Here is a 17,667-nt window from a genome sequence, read left to right as displayed (position 1 = left end):
CTATGAGAAACGGATATAACCCATGGTATCGTGCTATCATAACAGGCAGAGGGACATCTGTACGCCACTTCCTCCTCCCCAAATCCAATGACGCCAACACAGACCGCTGGAAGAAAACAGATCAAATGATAGATAAGAATAAAGATGGAAATTAGAAATGTACAGAGAAAATGAGCAATGGGAAGGTGGAAATCTATAAACAAAGCCGGCCGTTCCATTCCACACCTTCCTTTTTGCACCACTCTCTTAGTATTGAGTAACCAAATCGGACAATCTCTACTGGTGTGGTCATTCTTCCTAAAGGTAGGAAAAACTCACCAGAATAGTCACCAGGTTTGAGCCGTTGCTTCCCTTGTTCTGAAAAGTTTCTAGACCGCCTGGACCAAGTGTCGGGAAATTCATGAACAAGAATGTCTTCTGAAAGTCCTTGTGAGCCTTCAAGCCATAGCCTCTGGGATTCCTTGTAGGATTCAGGCAGTCGATTCTTTAGCTCTAGGATCTCCCTTCGATTTCTTTTGCTTTCATCAGATACCGCAGTATTTCCATCACTACCGGGTGTCGGCACAGAGGTATTTCCCCCCGGCAAAGGAGTGACCGCAAACCGCTCCAGATCAAGAGCATGAATAGCATCATAGGATGTAGCGCCAAGAATCAAACAAAGGCTATGAAGCTGTGGGAAAGGGGCGCTATTCTTTTTGACCACACGCCAATAAGCGAGTATAGATAGCCAAGATGATGAGTCGCTAACCTGACGAGACAAAGTTTTGGATTGGTCGTCAGCAACAAAGGCTAGAATAAAACAGAGAATAGCTTCAATAGCAGTAGCAGCGGCAAGCTTCTCGTCAACATCAGCCACGAAATCTCTGGCGGTATGTCTTTCAGCGGCATGTTTTAGTTCTCGCCCTAAATTCCCGTACTTCTGATATTCATCCTTCCAAGCTCGGCGCTCACCATTGCGTGACGCGCTTGACTGAGGGTTTACCTGTGACAGTGATTGTTTTACACCAGTGGCCGAATCGCCTGGTGGATATCTGATTGTTGGCTGAGAGAACGTTCTACCATTGTTTCCAATATTCTCCGAACGACAAGTCAAGTCTTTAAGATCTTTAACAGGCGTAACCGATGTCTGTTTTGTTTTCTCCTGGTTGTGTGTTACAGCGGTAGGGGTGGAAGACACTGGGGTTTGAGGTTTATCAGAGCCCGCATTCCTAGGTGCTTGGCTGCTCGGAACATGCTTTGCTTTCCCCTCAGACCGGTATATTCTAGGGTTTAAGTTGTCTGATGCCGTGGCCTTTGTAATAATTTCGTTAGGCTTCTTGATCAGGGTGGAATCAGAATCGGCTATATTCTTCGCAGGTGAGCCTGGAGGCGCCATTTTCCTTTTCCCTGAAAATTTGAGGAGAGCTTCAACACGCTTTCTATTCGCTCTGCCGTACTTGAGCTTCATCAGTAATTGCAGTTTGGCTGGTTTTTCATGGCTGCTGGGCTTGTCATCTGTTTGATACCGTAAGCTGGAGGTAGGAGTTTCGCTAAAGGAAGGAGCCACAGAGCCTTGAGTAGTAGATGGACGCTTATCAGCGACTGAATTTGGGTATTTGCTTCGCAAGCTCTGACGGCCAATCACGGGGGTCGAATCTATACATGATGTGCCGATATCAGAAGACTTTGTTTTCTGACTCTTGGCCCTCAACACATCACCATTGGGAGCGTTTTTCGTCCGCGAAAGATCTGGGACAAGCGTCTCCTCGCCAAGTGTAGCGAGCTCTTTCTCTATGTTTGGTGGGAGGGTGGGTGATAAGAGTCTGGGCAGTTTAGGGCTGCTTGAAGTTGGCGGAAGGGTAGGTGACAAGAGAGTTGGAAGGCCATTAGCTTTTGAGCGCCCAGACTTATTGAGCTCTGCTTCTGCTTCGGTAGAGAGTTTCGGTTTCTTTAAGAATCCCACTTCGGCACCCTTCCTTTCCTGGAGCCTGGAGTTCTCCAACTCAGATTCAGCGGGCCGCTTGCGTTCCAGAGCTTCATAACCAGCCCGAATAGAAACGCGCGAAGCCGCAATTTTATCAGAGGAATTCTGCTTCCCAGCAGGGCTGACTTTGGGAGCTCCTTGACTGTCATCAATTACATAGTCCATTGTGAGATGGTGGCTAGAAGCTTCCTGGCCAACGGGAGAAGGTGAAGCGCCTGTCTTTCTTTTGTTCTTATAGTCGTTCAAACTGATCTTTTTCTTGACTGGCCCGCTCCATGGGGTGTCCGCCGCACCCTGGAGTCCAGATTGCTGATCGGACATGACGTTTCCAGTCCCGTCTGACCAATCACCAACGGCCACCAGTAACGAGTCCCCTTCGTGATGTGTTAAGAAGGTCATATACTGAAGTTGGTGCTCTTCTGGTGCAAATGGACCGTCATTACCCACAGCCCAATTATTGACGAAGCGACTCCCAAGGCGGAAAGGCACATCGGTAGGCACAGTTAAGAGAAAGGGGTAAAGAGGAAGAACGTCTTCCTTGAGACGTTTAAGTTGCCGATCAGTCGGATGCTGTTCCGATGTATATGCCCGTTCACTGGGAAGCTTGGTAATTCTTATATCATCGTCCGTGGCGCGAGAGGTCCGGTTCACCGACATTGCACTCCGTTGATTGGATGAGTATGAATAATTGACAACCGTTTAAGATGATATTGCGGCAGTCGGATATTTGAATATGCTATCTCGTTACTCCCGTCTTCTTCAAGTCCAAGTCACTGGGACCCATGCGGGTTCGTTGTACGATAATCCGACGTGGAAAAAGTGGGCAAGAGCATCACAACGATCGCCTGGTCAATTAGCTAAACCCATGCTCTTTCTACAAGGTCAGTTATCAAAACTTGTATACGTACAGACATGAGATCAAAACGGCTCAATTTCGCGTGCTTTTAAGCTCTGTGTCACACCGCTTGGGCCTTTCAAGGAAGCCCTGGCAATTGAACAAACGTTCGCCGTAGTCAATCAATAACACGACACAAGGGTGATCTCCGGAGCGTACAGCCCAAAGCCGCCGGCCAATATCACTTTTTCTCTATAGATGTAGGCGATGAGCGGGGCTTTTCCGGGTGGAGACAGGCAATTGTTGAGCTCTAAGAATTCACGAGAAAGAGAACTGACGATTGACAGACGACCGATGCCAGAACGAGGCCATATGGACGGAGGGCCTTCCGTTCGCTGGATGAAGACAATGCGTGGGCACCCCAATGATCTATAATGAATGAGGTGAAGGAGTAGAGGCAAAAGATGGGAGAAGAAGACGGTAATTAAAAAAAGGGGTGGTGGGCGCCGACAAAGGTGAGAAATATAGAGAGCAACACTTCTCATGAAGATAAATGTAATTGTTAGGGAAGGTAAACTATTCAAATTGCAGCCGAAGCGGAGACGCTTGGCAGTAACACACTATCAACACCTTACTTCTTTTATCTACTGTGTAGTATGTACTGGAGACTCGAGAGTGTGCCTGACCTGGATACAACAGGGACCCTTACTTCCTATGTGTTTAAATTTATAGTGTGCTCCATGTAACTAGTCAAAGCTATACATTGGGTTTCTTACCCAGCTGATGCCTTTTGAGTCCACTTCGGTATCTGAATGTGGGGGTAATGTGATACCGATCAATGGGGAACTTAACGAAAAAAGGCCGAAATACTTCTTTCCCTTTTCCTTCTGCTCGCTGGATAAATAGAGTACAAGTTGCACACAGCAGCAATCGTCGCTAGTGGCTGGTCACTAGAATTCCGAATGCCATCGTTTAGTTTATGGCCAACTATCAACTGGAGATTTGCCTTTCCAGAAAGCTTTGGGATTTGAATGCTCCTGTTCACCGGATGTAGGTATACCGCCTACCTCACAGCCTCGATTGGGAGATCAGAGCACGCAGGTAGGTGGTGAGATAGAGCTCTTCGCCCCTTATTGTGTTGGAGACACTGGCACAATCTTTGTACACATTTTATAATATACTCTTCTTAGCCAAGCTGGACAATACCTAAACTCATCAAGTAGATAGCTTCCTTTTGAGTGGTGGAGGCAATGGTTCGTAGCGCGCTATTCATATTCTCTGCGTTCATGAAACGGGACAAGGTTGCCATGTTGTAAATACAAATAATACTTGAATTAGTCAATTTGGAAGGTAACTAGTTAACTATAATTTAAGCTGCTTACTAAATGCCATCATGGTAACTCTGCCAGAAGTAGACACTCCTATCGAACGGGCCTTCCTTGTAGTTTTGACCTCTTCCATGATAACCCCTGTAGGCCATTATTAGCTGTGGCCAAGGAAGGAGAATGCAAGAGTCACCTACCTGTCAAAGACTCAAAATACCATAAAAAATGGATATCTACAGACTGCTACCAGTTCACCTGGAGCTTCTTCAGGCTTGCGTTGATCACTCTTTGGATTTGTGCGGTATGGATTATAAAATTGGTCAGCACGAACAGATTCTCTCGTTCTATATCGTTTCTCGTTACAACTAGAATATCTTTCTGGCTCTGTAGCATATATTCCAATTCCATAAACATGACAGTATCCAGATTTGACGGCAGACTTGATTGTACCAGGTTCACAGTTGATACTGCGGGCTCCGCCATGGAGTACCTGTGCCGTAACCTAGCTATGGGTAGTTGGGATATTTCATCAAGGATTGAGCTGGGAAGCCAGGAAACAGTGCACTGGACAATTTCCAGAAGAGGGATAAGACCTCAATTGTTTAGTAGTGCAACGATTATGTAACACACGACCGTAACATACAGTAAGTTCGACTGTAGTAAACCACTATGAGATATCCATTACCACCTAGAGGCCCATGTTGTTGCTGATCATAATAATGATATCCTCCGTACTCGTCTCCTCGTGGCCAACCCACCAGTATGTTACGTTTTGATCATATGACCTACTGTGCATAGGGGGAAACTTCAGCCAAGTTACGGAACGCAAATGATGTCACACCCTCCGCTTCTAGCTTACGATGAATTCCGATACCCGTCTTCTCCGCAATAATACACCGTACAAAGTACAGAAGAGCGAATTATTCTCTGCGGTCATTACAACCTGGCGTTACACTAGGCGGCTGCTGTCCTTCACACCGTCTCAGCCATTGCCTTGTGAAAGGTCCTCATGGTTCTTGCTACGCCACGTGTCTTCCTAAACTGGCATCGTCATTATATGTCTTTTTGCAATACTCAGACACGAACTGTCCGGAAACGATTGGGCCAGATGGCTACGCAACTCTCGAACCCTGCAAAGAGGGTTTCGTTGGAGGAGCTCCCAAAATCCAATATTTTCACAGCCAAACTGCCACCAGACCCTGCTTTCGAGACTCCCAAGATCTCTCATGGAGCCCCGAGGGAAGCCCTCGGTCCTCGCTTGGTGAAAGGTGCCTTGTATACTTTCGTTCGCCCCGAGCCAGCCAAGGAGACGGAGCTCTTAGATGTCAGCCCGAAAGCAATGGCAGACTTGGGATTAAAGTCAGGAGAGGAGCTTACACCTCAGTTTAAAGCGGTAGTGTCTGGAAATCACTTTTTTTGGACTGAGAATAGTGGAGGCATCTACCCATGGGCGCAATGCTATGGAGGTAATGTAAACCTTTCAATAGGGTCACTCGCTGGCCGCATTTAGTTAACGATGCGTAGGATGGCAATTGTATGTTGTCTATGTACCTATACTACGATACTGAAGTTGACGGAATACAGCGGCTCATGGGCTGGGCAGCTTGGGGATGGGGTAAGCTTTATTTCCTGGCCTTACCTCTAACCTGGATTGACCTCCAACAGCGTGCCATCAGCTTGTTCGAGAGCACCAATCCCGATACTTGCATTCGATATGAATTGCAGCTCAAAGGAGCTGGGAGGACACCATACTCACGCTTTGCAGACGGAAAATCAGTTCTTCGATCTAGCATCCGAGAGTATGTTGTGTCGGAAGGTACTAAACCAACAGCTACGTAATACCATAGGTCTAGCTAACGATGAATATAGCGCTCTCTGCGCTTGGTGTGCCAACTACCAGAGCCTTGTCAATTACTCTATTGCCCGAGTCCAAGGTTTTACGCGAGCGTGTTGAACCTGGAGCTATAGTGGCCCGGTTTGCCGAATCCTGGCTGAGAATAGGAACATTCGACCTTCTCCGCGCACGCGGTGACAGGAATCTAATCAGAAGACTAGCTACATATGTTGCCGAAGATGTGTTTCACGGCTGGGAAGCTCTACCGGCTGCGGTATCTTTAGGTAAAGATCAGCCCACCGATGCCGTTAATAATCCAGCAAGAGGCGTACCGTGGGACCTGGTTCAAAAACACGAAGGAGTCGAAGAAAATCGGTTTGCAAGGCTGTATAGAGAGGTGGCACGACGAAATGCGAAGACTGTGGCTGCATGGCAAGCTTATGGCTTCATGAATGGCGTCTTGAACACCGACAACACATCAATCTATGGTTTGTCGCTTGATTACGGCCCATTCGCTTTCATGGACAACTTCGATCCTCAATACACACCAAACCACGATGACCATTTGTTAAGATACTCGTATAAAAACCAGCCAACTATCATTTGGTGGAACTTGGTTCGACTTGGGGAATCCTTAGGAGAGCTCATTGGGGCAGGAGCTAAAGTTGATGAAGAGAGTTTTGTGAAAGAAGGGGTAACCGAAGACGCCGCTCCAGCTATCGTCAAACTTGCAGAAGACATTATTGGAAGAGTGGGTGAAGAGTTCAGGACTGTATTCTTGAATGAATACAAGCGGCTCATGGGCGGAAGATTAGGACTAAAGACTCAGAAAGAGTCAGATTTTCAGGACCTCTTTTCAGAAATGCTTGACACATTGGAAGCTTTAGAGCTGGACTTCAACCATTTTTTCCTGCGGCTTTCTCGTGTACCGCTCAGCGCCCTCGACACCGAAGAAAAACGGAAAGAAGTTGCACCAATATTCTTCCACAGCGAAGGGTGTGGCGGGGTAGGGTACACAGAACATTCTGCGAAGGAGCGTATCGCAAATTGGCTCGAGCGCTGGAGACTGAGGATTCTTGAGGATTGGGGGCCCTATGGTGATGTGGAGCGACAAGAGGCTATGAAAAGAGTGAACCCAAAGGTGAGTGAGTCTTGTAGCCCCTCAGAAGTTTAGTCATATTATCTCTCTAACGGTACCTATTCACTAGTTCTTGCCTCGCGGATGGATACTCGACGAGATTATTGACCGAGTAGAACGTCGGGGAGATCGAGAGATCCTTGGTCGCGTGATGCAGATGGCTCTAAACCCCTTCGAAGAGGATTGGGGCTGGAACAAGGAGGAGGAGGAACGCTTCTGTGGAGATGTTCCTCGATACAAGCGGGCCATGATGTGCAGCTGCAGCTCTTAAGCATCTTATGTCAACGGTCATCCAATTATATTCCCTGCTCTTCCGCGAACTGTAGTATAACTGTATTTATTCCGATAGTGGTGTCCAAAGTGTAGGCAAGAATGCATTGCATGCCAAAAGCACTTTGCATTCGAACTCATGCCATCAAATGCGGCCGAAAAGGATTTCAGCCTCCGAAACGTCGTGCACACCATACGTTATTTTAGAGAAACCTACAATTGAGCGAAAGGCCTAGAGCAGTCCCAGGAAGTCAACAATAATCTCAGTAGTTGTGACATCGAGTGAATCAATTTATTTTTCTTGCAGTCATCCGCATTACACACAAAAGAGACCTATCACGATTGTCGTCTTGCAACCTAGGCCACCTGCCATATTACTGCCGACGTAATTTCTGCCCACGTTTTGGAAATAGAAGGCAAATATCACGGATACCATGTAATGGCACGCGAGTATTCATGAATATCATGCTCATGGTAGGGACGGGTAAAACCCACCAAGACCAGGGTTATGAGCCAAGCCTTGATCTGGCTACACGAGAAAGCAGAAAATTGAGAATTCGAGTGGTTCGAAGAGCACGGGCTCAGTCCATGAGGAAATCTCCAAAGCCTCGTCTCGCGTATATACTGGCGCAACAAATTAGACGAACGACCCAAGGTGGTTTCTGGCCTAATTAGGACAGGCAGCTTGAACGTGGCCTGGCTGCTTGCATTTATAGCAAACCCGTTCACCCCTGGCTTCAGAGGGACAATCCCGCGAGACATGTCCAACCTCTCCACCTAAATTTAGCGGGGTCAGTATACACTCGCATAAGAGAGATAAGAAGAAAGGAGAAGATAGTAAAAAATCGAGAACGAAGGCTAGAATGTACAAGTCTTCACTCGGGCGTACATGTGACGTGCTGCATATTGTAGGGGGAAGCTTACAGTTGTAACACTTCTGACCGTGGGTGCAATCACGAGCCATGTGACCATGACCACCGCAAGAGTAGCAAGTGTGTTGACGGCCACCATATCCATCCCCACTATATCCACCTTGAGAACAGTTCCTTGCAATGTGGCCCACGTGGCCGCACTTATAACATTCCTGACCACCGGTAGCACCACTGTAGCCATCTCCCGAGGGTGCCTGAGGACAATCTCTGGAGATATGGCCAACACCACTGCAACGGTAGCAGGGCTTCTCTTTAGGGGCTACTGTGCATTCGCGGCCTAGCAGAGAGGTAGCCGTTAGATAAGCTGCGTTTATTACTGTGCGGTAGATTTCATGGTGTCCACTTACTAACATGTCCCTGTCCTGCAATCCATTTTCAATGTGTTAGACAAAACTTAAGGAATATTACACGAGGAAGAGTGTTGGGATTGTGGAACCCGTTAATGAGGTGTAAGTAAAGTGTAAGCTAGCAGGGTACAGCATACCACCACAGTTGTAACTTTGATTATTCCATTAGTGAATGTGTATCATAGCTAGAGTAAACAGGAGTAGATAATACCAAGTTGGGGTGCCCTTCTTGGGACAGTCACGGGCCTATAAGTCCAGGTCCGTAAGATTATGGGTTGATGAATAGTGTATTTAGAAAATACATGACCAATACCCTTTGCGCTAGTGATCTGGGGAGTAATTACCTGATGGGAAGCATCGCCACCTATGGTATTGAACATGTTAGCTCAAATTCTTAGTGGCCTACACAGTAGGTACCGATTTGAATTCAGAGTTCCACACTTGAACGAAGATGACCATCTCAAGGTCTTTTCTTCTTAAGTGACGAAAAATCAAACAGAAGATAAATTGAGTGAAATCAAGATCAAGCAAGACATGCAATGTGAAGGAAGGGAAACCTTCCGGCCTGAATTGCAGGGCGAGGGCACAAAAGCCAGACACCAAAATGTAGCGAGGGCCAGAAAATCGACGCCGCTAGAGTAGTAAAAACTCACAGTTGAAACATCCACGACCTCTGGTTTGGAAACTCATATTGATCGAATCTAGCAGATATTCTGGGTAGATTGAATGGTAGCAAACTTGTTATGGAACGATCAAAAATTTTTTCCTCTAGGAAAAAAGTAAGGAGAAGATCACAATAATAATGGTAGAGGTTGATTGATTGATTGAGAAATTTAATGCAGATAATATGCCCAAGGCGGTGCGCGGGGACGAGAAAGTTGAATTTGATTAATCAAGTAAATTAAATTCGCTTGCCGTGCGGTTCCTGCAGAGCTCCCTTCTTTTTAGTTAGACTGCAATTTTGTGGTACCAAACTCCTGCATTCGACCTTCCTTACCCTTTTGAGTTCGTTCTTATCCTCTCAGGTTATCCCATCTCCCCCTCACCCTCTTCTGTTTTATTCCACAAATGAAAAGGAAAGGGTAAGAAGCAGAAAATAAGTCAACTGAATGTTAAACAAGACTTAGTCGGAAGGTTGTATTTCACTGAAAGCAACCAGTTCTTTTTATCCGAGGATCTCAGATCCGGCCAAGGCAAAGCAATATCGCAGACGATATTATGGGCTGGAATCCATTTAGCATGCATCATTTGCCATAACTTGTCCAAGTATCTTTGGAAGAAACAGACTAGCTGAGCTAAGGCCGTTCTCGCATTGAGGTTTCGGAGAGATGCCATGGAGGAAGACCAGCCCAAGTCACCAGAGTAGTTTAATATTTAAACGCAGCCCGAGAAAGGAAGGTTTTTACTTGATCTATGTCTGTGAAGACTAGTAGTATAAGATAGAGATTCCCGTTTAATCTAAGTAAATCATGCAGTTAAATATCATACTCTCCCAAGGTCCTCAGGTTGAACACCTTGGGATTGGTTTATAGCCAATTACTCTGGAGTATTATAAAAGTTTGCTTCATACCAGATGAAATCTCTCCTTGAATCTTTCTGTTTGGGAAGGTGCGAAATGTCCTATTCTTTTATCTCTACCCAGCAGATGCGGGGTTCATGTGAAGTCATATAATTCTAGTAGTTGGTTTCCGATATTACGTTCTCGAAGCAGAAGCACACGTTCATCATCGAATCCAACGCAGCCTCGTATCCGGTCCAATTCGTATGATCTTTCTAGAGAAGGGGATCGATCCCCATTGTCTTCGCAACGAGAGACTCCTGATAATACACCGAAATTTTCATACCCCCGACATTGCTTGTTCTCGGGGCTAACTTGGATGCTCTTTTCGTCTAACATACTCTGCGTCCCGAAATAAGAGATTAAAGGTTCGAGTTCCCATATTCGAATTTCATCACCACAAGAACTAACAGATACTGCTTTACCATGATCACTGACTTGTACGGCTGCAACCGACGTGGTGTGGCCCCAGAGTCTCTGGCCGCCTTTGACATGGAGACTTCTTGTTGTAGAAACAACAAGGTACACAGTCAAAGTGTTGTCTGCGTGAGAAGTCAAGAGGTACGGGTGCGAATAGGAGATTGAAGTTGGAGGTTCTCGATGTAAAATCGATGGCTCAGTAGACCACCCATACAGGTCACTGTTCAGTAGAGATTGTTGCTCGTCTGGTACCCGGCTAGAGGGGCGTAGCGGTATCACACCATATTGACAGTCCACTGTGGTTGCGAGTCGTGAGCTGATCTGTTGGCCGCTTTTGTTGAAATGTAGTTCCTGTACCCCAATGGACCAACCGCAACCGATATGGTAAAAACTGTACACTATAGAAGCTATGATTTCCGAGGCTGCAACACGCACAGACAATGACATGGGGGCCAATATGCTTTCGGCTTTGAGTGTTGCAAGGAGGTAGGCCTCCTCCGTCAATTTGACGGGATTGTGGTCTGACTTCTCATTGGCAGCTTGAATATCAAATAACGATAGCACATTGCATTGGGATACCATTAGGATATAGGGGAATGACAGAGCCATCTCTGTTATTGCCTGGTCAGTGGAACTTGTGTAAGTGAGTCCCAAATCCAATCGTAGGGCTCTAATGTCCATGTTATACACACTAAAGCAGCCGCTTTCAAATCCGATAGCAATTCTGGTCACATTTTGCTGTGAACAGTAAGTTGCTTTTAACGACGTGGGTACTATAGGTCCTTGTGCGTTAACATTCATGAAAGGTACACTCGCTAAACAGGAGTTTGTATTGTCCGCGTGCCAAACCCTAAGCCCATGAGCGGAATCTGCTACAAACACAAGCCCAGCACAAAATTGTACCAAAACGGGTGGTTGTGGAGATTGAGGCAACTCAACTGCGGTTACACGGCATACCCCCTTGGACCAGTTGTGTCTAAGGCGATATTGTTTTTTCCAATTTGTATTGCTGCCTTCTCTCGCTAAATGACTGTGGTCAAGCCACGTAGACACTTTAGGCGAGTATTCAAGCCTCGAAAGTTGAGGAGTGGCACGTCTCACTCTCGCTAAGCGACGTGCTCGAGGTCGTACCCATCGAGAATAATACTGTCGCTTCCATAGCTCCGAGTCTCCGGCCAAAGCGTGGAAGCGGCGGGACACTCTAAAGGGAAAGGAGTAGGTTAGCTCTGCGAGCTTGAGTCCCTCCTTCAGTAAGCATACCTTTGGCATTTTAGCAAAGCGGGTATCGGTAGGTAAGATAGGATATACAATAAAATTTCATCGCTTAAGAATGAGAGGTAGTCGCTATTATAGGCTTGGGATACACGCCGCCGTTTTGGTGAAGAATAGATCGTGGTATGACCGTCATCACGTCTTTTCGACATGCTGCTAGTGGCTTTCTTTTTTCAAATATAAGAACAACACAAAATATATGTATGGACTTAGGAAGTGTTACAAGAATGAAGACTCCTTGACTGTGTACTGAGGAGGAGATGGTTTTGGCACTATGGTGCGTGTCCGATAAGAACGCTTATCTAAAGGGCGATAAAAATGATCCACAACCACTTTTAAGACCGAGAGAAACGGGCCAAGCGGCTAGCCTTTTAATAAGTACTTATCGCGTTCCCCGACACTCCCTGAAACTATATGCGTAACCTTGCTTGGACCACTCTCATTTTTCATGGAAATTCTAAAGCAACTTCATGCCTCTGTGGCAGAGAGCTTTGAGAAATCCTTCGATGATGCATACAGCGATTTGACTGCTGTGCTTACCATTCGTGATAAACAAGTCGCCACTGCAGAAGAGAAACTCAGGGCTACGGAGGATGTCCGAAGTAAAGCTGCGGCCGAGATCGAGAGGCTAAATGTTGAGATTGCCCATTTACGAGAAGAATTAAGTCGTAATGACATTAGCCTAGATGGTGCTGAAGTCTCTTTGAGCGAGTCTCAATTGGAGGAAGCATATGCGCCGCAGCGTGTTTTGAGTCTGTGTGATGACAACAATCTCGTGTCGTGGGAATGTGGTACTAAAGAACCGAGAATTGTCAAGGGGAAATATGCTGCACTATATGGAGATGCACAAACGCTCGCAAAGGCCTGTAAGGGCCTCAGACACCAGATCAAGCGGCATAAGAGAAAGCTGGAACACTGGAGCAAATGTCTCGAGCGGGACGAGTTTACACTTGTGCTGAATGGTGTCGCTGTCAAATTCCAACGAGTGAAAAACATTGCAAATGAAGACCATGATTGCTCTCCAACCGCAGAGTCGATACCTGCAAATGGCATGTCAGTGCCGGTTAGTCATAATGCAGCAGACGGGGGTCCTGGGCTACCGAGTTCACCTAGGCACGAGCCGGATGAAGGTTTTACATCCATTGTTTGCGGCGACTATAGAAGATCAGATAACACCTTTAGACAGTCCCTGCAGACTGAATCTCTAAAAGTTTTTCTTACGCAGTCCAGTCCTCCTTTCGAGACCGAAGATACCGATACATTGGCGAGGCAGAGATACCGGAGATTGAAGAGGAAACGCGAGATTGTACCCGAATCCGGGGCATTAGCTCGTTATAGTGGCTTGAGGGAAAGGGAATCGAAACCGCCCATTGCCGTAAAAAGCGAAAGCATGTCCTCTAGTCCCGTGCGAAACGTTTCCCAGCAGTTTGAAACAATTGAAACTCAAGATTTGGATGAAGTTGGCGGTACTGTCGAGACACCAACCACAGAGGTGGTCATCGATGCATATCGAACATCTGAAACAGACCCTTCGGCTATTCATTCGCCATCATCTCGAAAACTAGCGCCTCAGGATGAATACCGTCTAGCATCAGGCCACAGGCTTCTTCATCGATCCACAGCACTCCAATCAGTGGATAACAATGCTAGCCTTTTGCATGGTTCTGCTCGATGGCCTGAAAAGAAGCCAATGGCAATCCCGAGGGCACCCAACCATGCTATATCGTGCTTAGCAGAGGATGGCGAACGGATGTATCCCACAGCACATGCAGGAAGGACACCGCTGAACGCCGATCTTAGCTACCTGTCAGCAGCCTTAAGTTCCAAGGATGTCTCACACCGTTTGCAGGACTTATTGGAGAAACCAGTGCCGCCTAGGTCACTGTTGCATTCGCCGAAGGACAGCGGAAACACGAACGATACCATAAGTTACAAACAGCACGAATCTCATGCTGATCACGAAGCGCCTGCGTATAGTAGACGCGTACCTACTGATGCACAAGCTAGCAAACGGCCAACTGATCAACATGTATCAACCAACACCCAAATTTCCGAGCGAGCAGAGTCTAATTCCATTAAAATGCGTCCAGAGGATGAACCTTACCGAGCTCTGCCACTACACCGGCTCGAACTTAGTCATTTCAGGATAAACCCCGACTATAACGAAGGACTCGAGTATGCATTTGACACTGTTATCCGCAAGAAAAAAGAACGCAAGTGCATCAAGGGATGCACGCGCCCTGATTGCTGTGGGGACAAATTCTTAGCCATGGCACGCCTTGCTGGTCTACGAATTAACTCTACAGTCTCTTGTCAAGAAGATGACCAGAAATTTTTAGAGGACTACTTGAGAGACAATAAACATTTGCTTGATGGACTTGGTGAGAAGGACCATCAGAAGCTCCTTGATGAGGCAAAAGCAAGGCTGATTGCCGACTGTTTTGGGAAACATAGGAATCATCATCCACGTCCGGCTACGCCACCAGGGTTTTGGCGTACGGATATGCCTGACACACAAGAACTAGAATTTGATCGTGAGGAGGCAAGAAGGCTTGAGAGAGATAAGGTAAAAGAACGATATAGAGAAGCAATGCGCCCGGGTGGCCTTTGGAAATATGCAGATGAGTGAGCCTATGGGAGCGAGGCCTTGAACGAGGCGCATGAGTGGTGATTATCATGGAAGAAGTAGATATTTGATCTCTACTATAGCTCTTGAGATTAGGTGTATGACTGTAAAATGAAGAGAATATCAATGGCCTAGAGCTCTTAATAATCAACTTTTATCCTACTTCTGCAGGGGTACTGGACATTAAGTACGGAGTAATAGTAAATAGATAGTCCGAACGGACCTCGGCACATATTCCTTGGCATGCGGAGAGCACGTGTTGAACATATCCCCTGTCACTTGTTGCTTGACTTCAGCCACATACTTTAGTTGTTACGTTTCCCTTCTTCCTGAGCCTAGTAGGGTTCGCTTACTTACTTATTTCTTCATTATGGATCCAACGCGGAACTACAGAGGAACAGTCCCCTCGACACTCTTGAGACCATCTAAATGGCTACCATTGTACGAAGACTTCGTGACCAAGAACGCTAGCTCTGTAGGTCAGGTAGAGTCAGCATTGAGGTCTCTCACATACATAATCCCAGGTTCGCTTCAGAGTAATCTAATTATAAATATACGAATGATAAAAACTAACGCCTGCGTACGACGCAGGACGATACAGAGATTCGGAGATCTCGTCAGAATGCGGTATATATACAGCCAGCATCGAACACAGGCTAGATGTCTAACATTGTTCATCCAGTACATTCTTCTGTACAGCTCCTTTCGCTGTATCATGATTCCCTTGTTTCTCGAGTCATCTCTAGACTTCCACCGAACATCTCTCGACCCACGCCCACTCCCCATTCACGCTATACAAAGTACTGGACGTCCCACTCCTCGCTTTACCGTAAGGTCGCCATCACTCTTCAAATGGTTCAGTACACAGAACTACTTTGGGAAATGATTGCGCGGCGTCGAGGTGAAAAAGTTCGCTGGCGAGTTGTTATCCTCATTGAAGCTATCAAAGCAATATGTCGTTTGTTTCTGCTACGTCTCACAAACTCGAGGCCGCTAGTCAGCCCTCCATTACCAGAGCGCGATGTCGACCCAAGATCTGCTGAAGAGGAGGAAGGCGATTGGAACGGGATGCAAACACCACTAAGCGAGCGGTCTTCGGACCTTAGCTGGACCATGCCTCGTACGGGACTATCGCTTCCTTGCCTCCCGGATGTGAACGACGTCTCGGATTTTTTAATATCAAAAGTACTTACCGCTGATGATATCAAGCCGCCCAAAGCCCTTTTGCACCGAGTCACTGGTCAAGGCCAGCTGGCAGAAATATTGTACATATTACGGCCAGTAGCCTATGCACTGGCGATGCAAAGATGGAATGGTAATAAACGAAGTTGGAGGCCTTGGCTCATTGGATTTGGCATGGAGTATGGCTGTCGACAACTTGCCAAAACCGATTTCCGGGAGAGACTTGCCGGTGGTCTTCGGGGACTGACAGGCTTGGAGCGCGAGGAATTGAGAAAGAGAGGATGGGCTATGGGGTGGTGGTTTATGAGAGGCGCTCTCTATGAAAATTTGACCCAGTATGAACGCTTATTACTATCACTAATCAAGGTCATTTTTTTCGCTAACACTAACCAGGCCCTGGTTGAAAGATTTAACTAGGAAGATGAAAGGGAAACCACTGCTTGACTTGGTAGGCAGTGTTGTCGAAGATTATGAATACCTGTGGGACAATTACTACTTTTCAACAGCGACATTATGAGGTGAAGTATATCATCTTCCTGCCTTCACCGAACTATATCTACGCCAATATCCCCGTCAACTCCTCAAACTAGGATGTTGAAAGGAGTGAAACTGATTTGATACCCAATGGATCCCAGCATTTTTGTCTCTCTCCGTTCCGTAATGACACAGTCTCTACCTCCCCCCCCCCTTCTTTTTATTATTTTCGCGTTCTTAATATTGCTTAATACTTTCGCCATCTTGTTGCACATTTAGCGTTCTATAAATATACATTCTGGGGTATCACAATTCGCTATCGCAAATTCATGTCGGAAGTGAGTTATTTCTGCTTAAAGGACCTCTGTTGTCTTCTGCCCAAACCAATCTCGCAACTCTTGATTAGTTCCCTTAGGAGCTTCAGAAGATGTCAGAAGGAAATCTCGAAGTTGTGTGTTTTCGTCATCAGGCGGCCAGTCCACCTTTACCCCTCCCTTCATCTCAAGCATTTCTTTCGAAGTGCCCCAGCTGAATCGGCATTCATTACCCCACCCGAATATGGGATCCATGTTCCTTCGGAGCCAGCCTACGCACTTCGAATCGGAGGGATAACCGCTGCCCCAACTCTCGGTAGAAGTTGCTTGTGAAGGGTCATCAAATTGTTGGGCCTTCACTATATCTTCATGGCAGAGTTCCAAGGCCACATCTCGGGTCACTTTAGCAGCAACACTCGCAGCACTAACACAAGGGTACAAAGAGTCCGCCTTTTTAGCCACTGTAATTTTTAGTGACGGAAAGATCCGCTCCAACTTCTGCTGATAGGTGGCCGGGTTTCCAATTGTGTCAATATACACCTCTCTGATGTCAACTTTGCGGCCCTCCACAATTTCTCGGATGAGTTCCACGGTAGCGTCCATGGCTTGTGCATTCAAGTTATAGACCCCCGCGCCAGGGCGCATCATGCCTGATGAAATATCTCTTGCAGATAAAAGTTTAGTTGCCCATCCACATGACTCGAACAGGGGAGTCCCCGGGGTGCAGAGCAAACGCATTAAGTTGGCGCGTACACCAGGTGTTAGAACCTTGCTGTCATTGAAGTTGTAATCACGCGCAAGCAGGGAGTGGTGAAGGTCATGCGGTAAATAGAAAGCACTGTATACCATAGGACCCAAAACAGGGCCACGGCCTGCCTCGTCAACGCCCAAAACAAAATAGCTCTCCGGATAGCTTTCAGTTGGTGCGGGATCATCTATGGTCATCTCGTCAGCTTTAAAAGCATCCGAACTCGGTTTGTGAGTTGTGATTGTGGCAGGGCATGGCGAATAGTAGGAATAAGAATCTCCCACATATAACCGTGGGCGATTTATATTGGGAGGGACGAAAAGGCCCGCAGAAGGGAGCGTTCCTTGAGAGTTGAACGAGGGGTGTTGAGTTGGTTCTTCCATCCTAGTGCCTCGAGGTAAATACTGTTGGCTAGGGGTAAAGAACTAT

The 17,667-nt window shown here is 46.7% G+C and overlaps 7 protein-coding genes across 7 annotated transcripts; 3 read left to right on the top strand and 4 right to left on the bottom strand.

The window, feature by feature from the left end:
• Positions 1-193: 193 nt before the first annotated feature.
• AO090012001018 (uncharacterized protein) lies at positions 194-2,620 on the bottom strand (the record flags this gene model as incomplete). Its single annotated transcript, XM_001727895.1, has 1 exon — positions 194-2,620. One exon carries the CDS (start codon positions 2,618-2,620, stop codon positions 194-196), a length of 2,427 nt encoding a protein of 808 aa, XP_001727947.1.
• Positions 2,621-4,179: 1,559 nt separating this feature from the next.
• Positions 4,180-4,606, bottom strand: AO090012001017 (uncharacterized protein; the record flags this gene model as incomplete). Its single annotated transcript, XM_023236730.1, has 2 exons — positions 4,180-4,267; positions 4,371-4,606. 2 exons carry the CDS (start codon positions 4,604-4,606, stop codon positions 4,180-4,182), a joined length of 324 nt encoding a protein of 107 aa, XP_023091629.1.
• Positions 4,607-5,231: 625 nt separating this feature from the next.
• AO090012001016 (YdiU domain protein) lies at positions 5,232-7,131 on the top strand (the record flags this gene model as incomplete). The annotated part of the gene is made up of 5 exons (XM_001727893.3): positions 5,232-5,589; positions 5,648-5,657; positions 5,708-5,738; positions 5,789-5,939; positions 5,993-7,131. The coding sequence occupies 5 exons, from the start codon at positions 5,232-5,234 to the stop codon at positions 7,129-7,131; spliced, it is 1,689 nt and encodes a 562-aa protein (XP_001727945.3).
• A 901-nt stretch (positions 7,132-8,032) lies between these two features.
• On the bottom strand, positions 8,033-10,541 carry AO090012001015 (putative zinc knuckle domain protein (Byr3); the record flags this gene model as incomplete). Its single annotated transcript, XM_023236729.1, has 3 exons — positions 8,033-8,142; positions 8,290-8,574; positions 10,364-10,541. 3 exons carry the CDS (start codon positions 10,539-10,541, stop codon positions 8,033-8,035), a joined length of 573 nt encoding a protein of 190 aa, XP_023091628.1.
• Positions 10,542-12,342: 1,801 nt separating this feature from the next.
• AO090012001014 (uncharacterized protein) lies at positions 12,343-14,523 on the top strand (the record flags this gene model as incomplete). Its single annotated transcript, XM_001727891.1, has 1 exon — positions 12,343-14,523. One exon carries the CDS (start codon positions 12,343-12,345, stop codon positions 14,521-14,523), a length of 2,181 nt encoding a protein of 726 aa, XP_001727943.1.
• Positions 14,524-14,890: 367 nt separating this feature from the next.
• On the top strand, positions 14,891-16,219 carry AO090012001013 (peroxisomal membrane protein PEX16; the record flags this gene model as incomplete). The annotated part of the gene is made up of 4 exons (XM_001727890.3): positions 14,891-15,044; positions 15,112-15,147; positions 15,203-16,037; positions 16,096-16,219. 4 exons carry the CDS (start codon positions 14,891-14,893, stop codon positions 16,217-16,219), a joined length of 1,149 nt encoding a protein of 382 aa, XP_001727942.1.
• Positions 16,220-16,529: 310 nt separating this feature from the next.
• On the bottom strand, positions 16,530-17,621 carry AO090012001012 (ribonuclease H2 catalytic subunit RNH201; the record flags this gene model as incomplete). The annotated part of the gene is made up of 1 exon (XM_023236728.1): positions 16,530-17,621. The coding sequence occupies one exon, from the start codon at positions 17,619-17,621 to the stop codon at positions 16,530-16,532; it is 1,092 nt and encodes a 363-aa protein (XP_023091627.1).
• Between the last annotated feature and the right edge of the window lie 46 nt (positions 17,622-17,667).

The sequence above is a fragment of the Aspergillus oryzae genome, chromosome 4 (assembly GCF_000184455.2).
Source record: "Aspergillus oryzae RIB40 DNA, chromosome 4".
NCBI lineage: Eukaryota > Fungi > Ascomycota > Eurotiomycetes > Eurotiales > Aspergillaceae > Aspergillus > Aspergillus oryzae.
The sequence above is the reverse complement of the archived record's forward strand: the minus strand, read 5'-3'. Positions and strand labels throughout refer to the sequence as shown.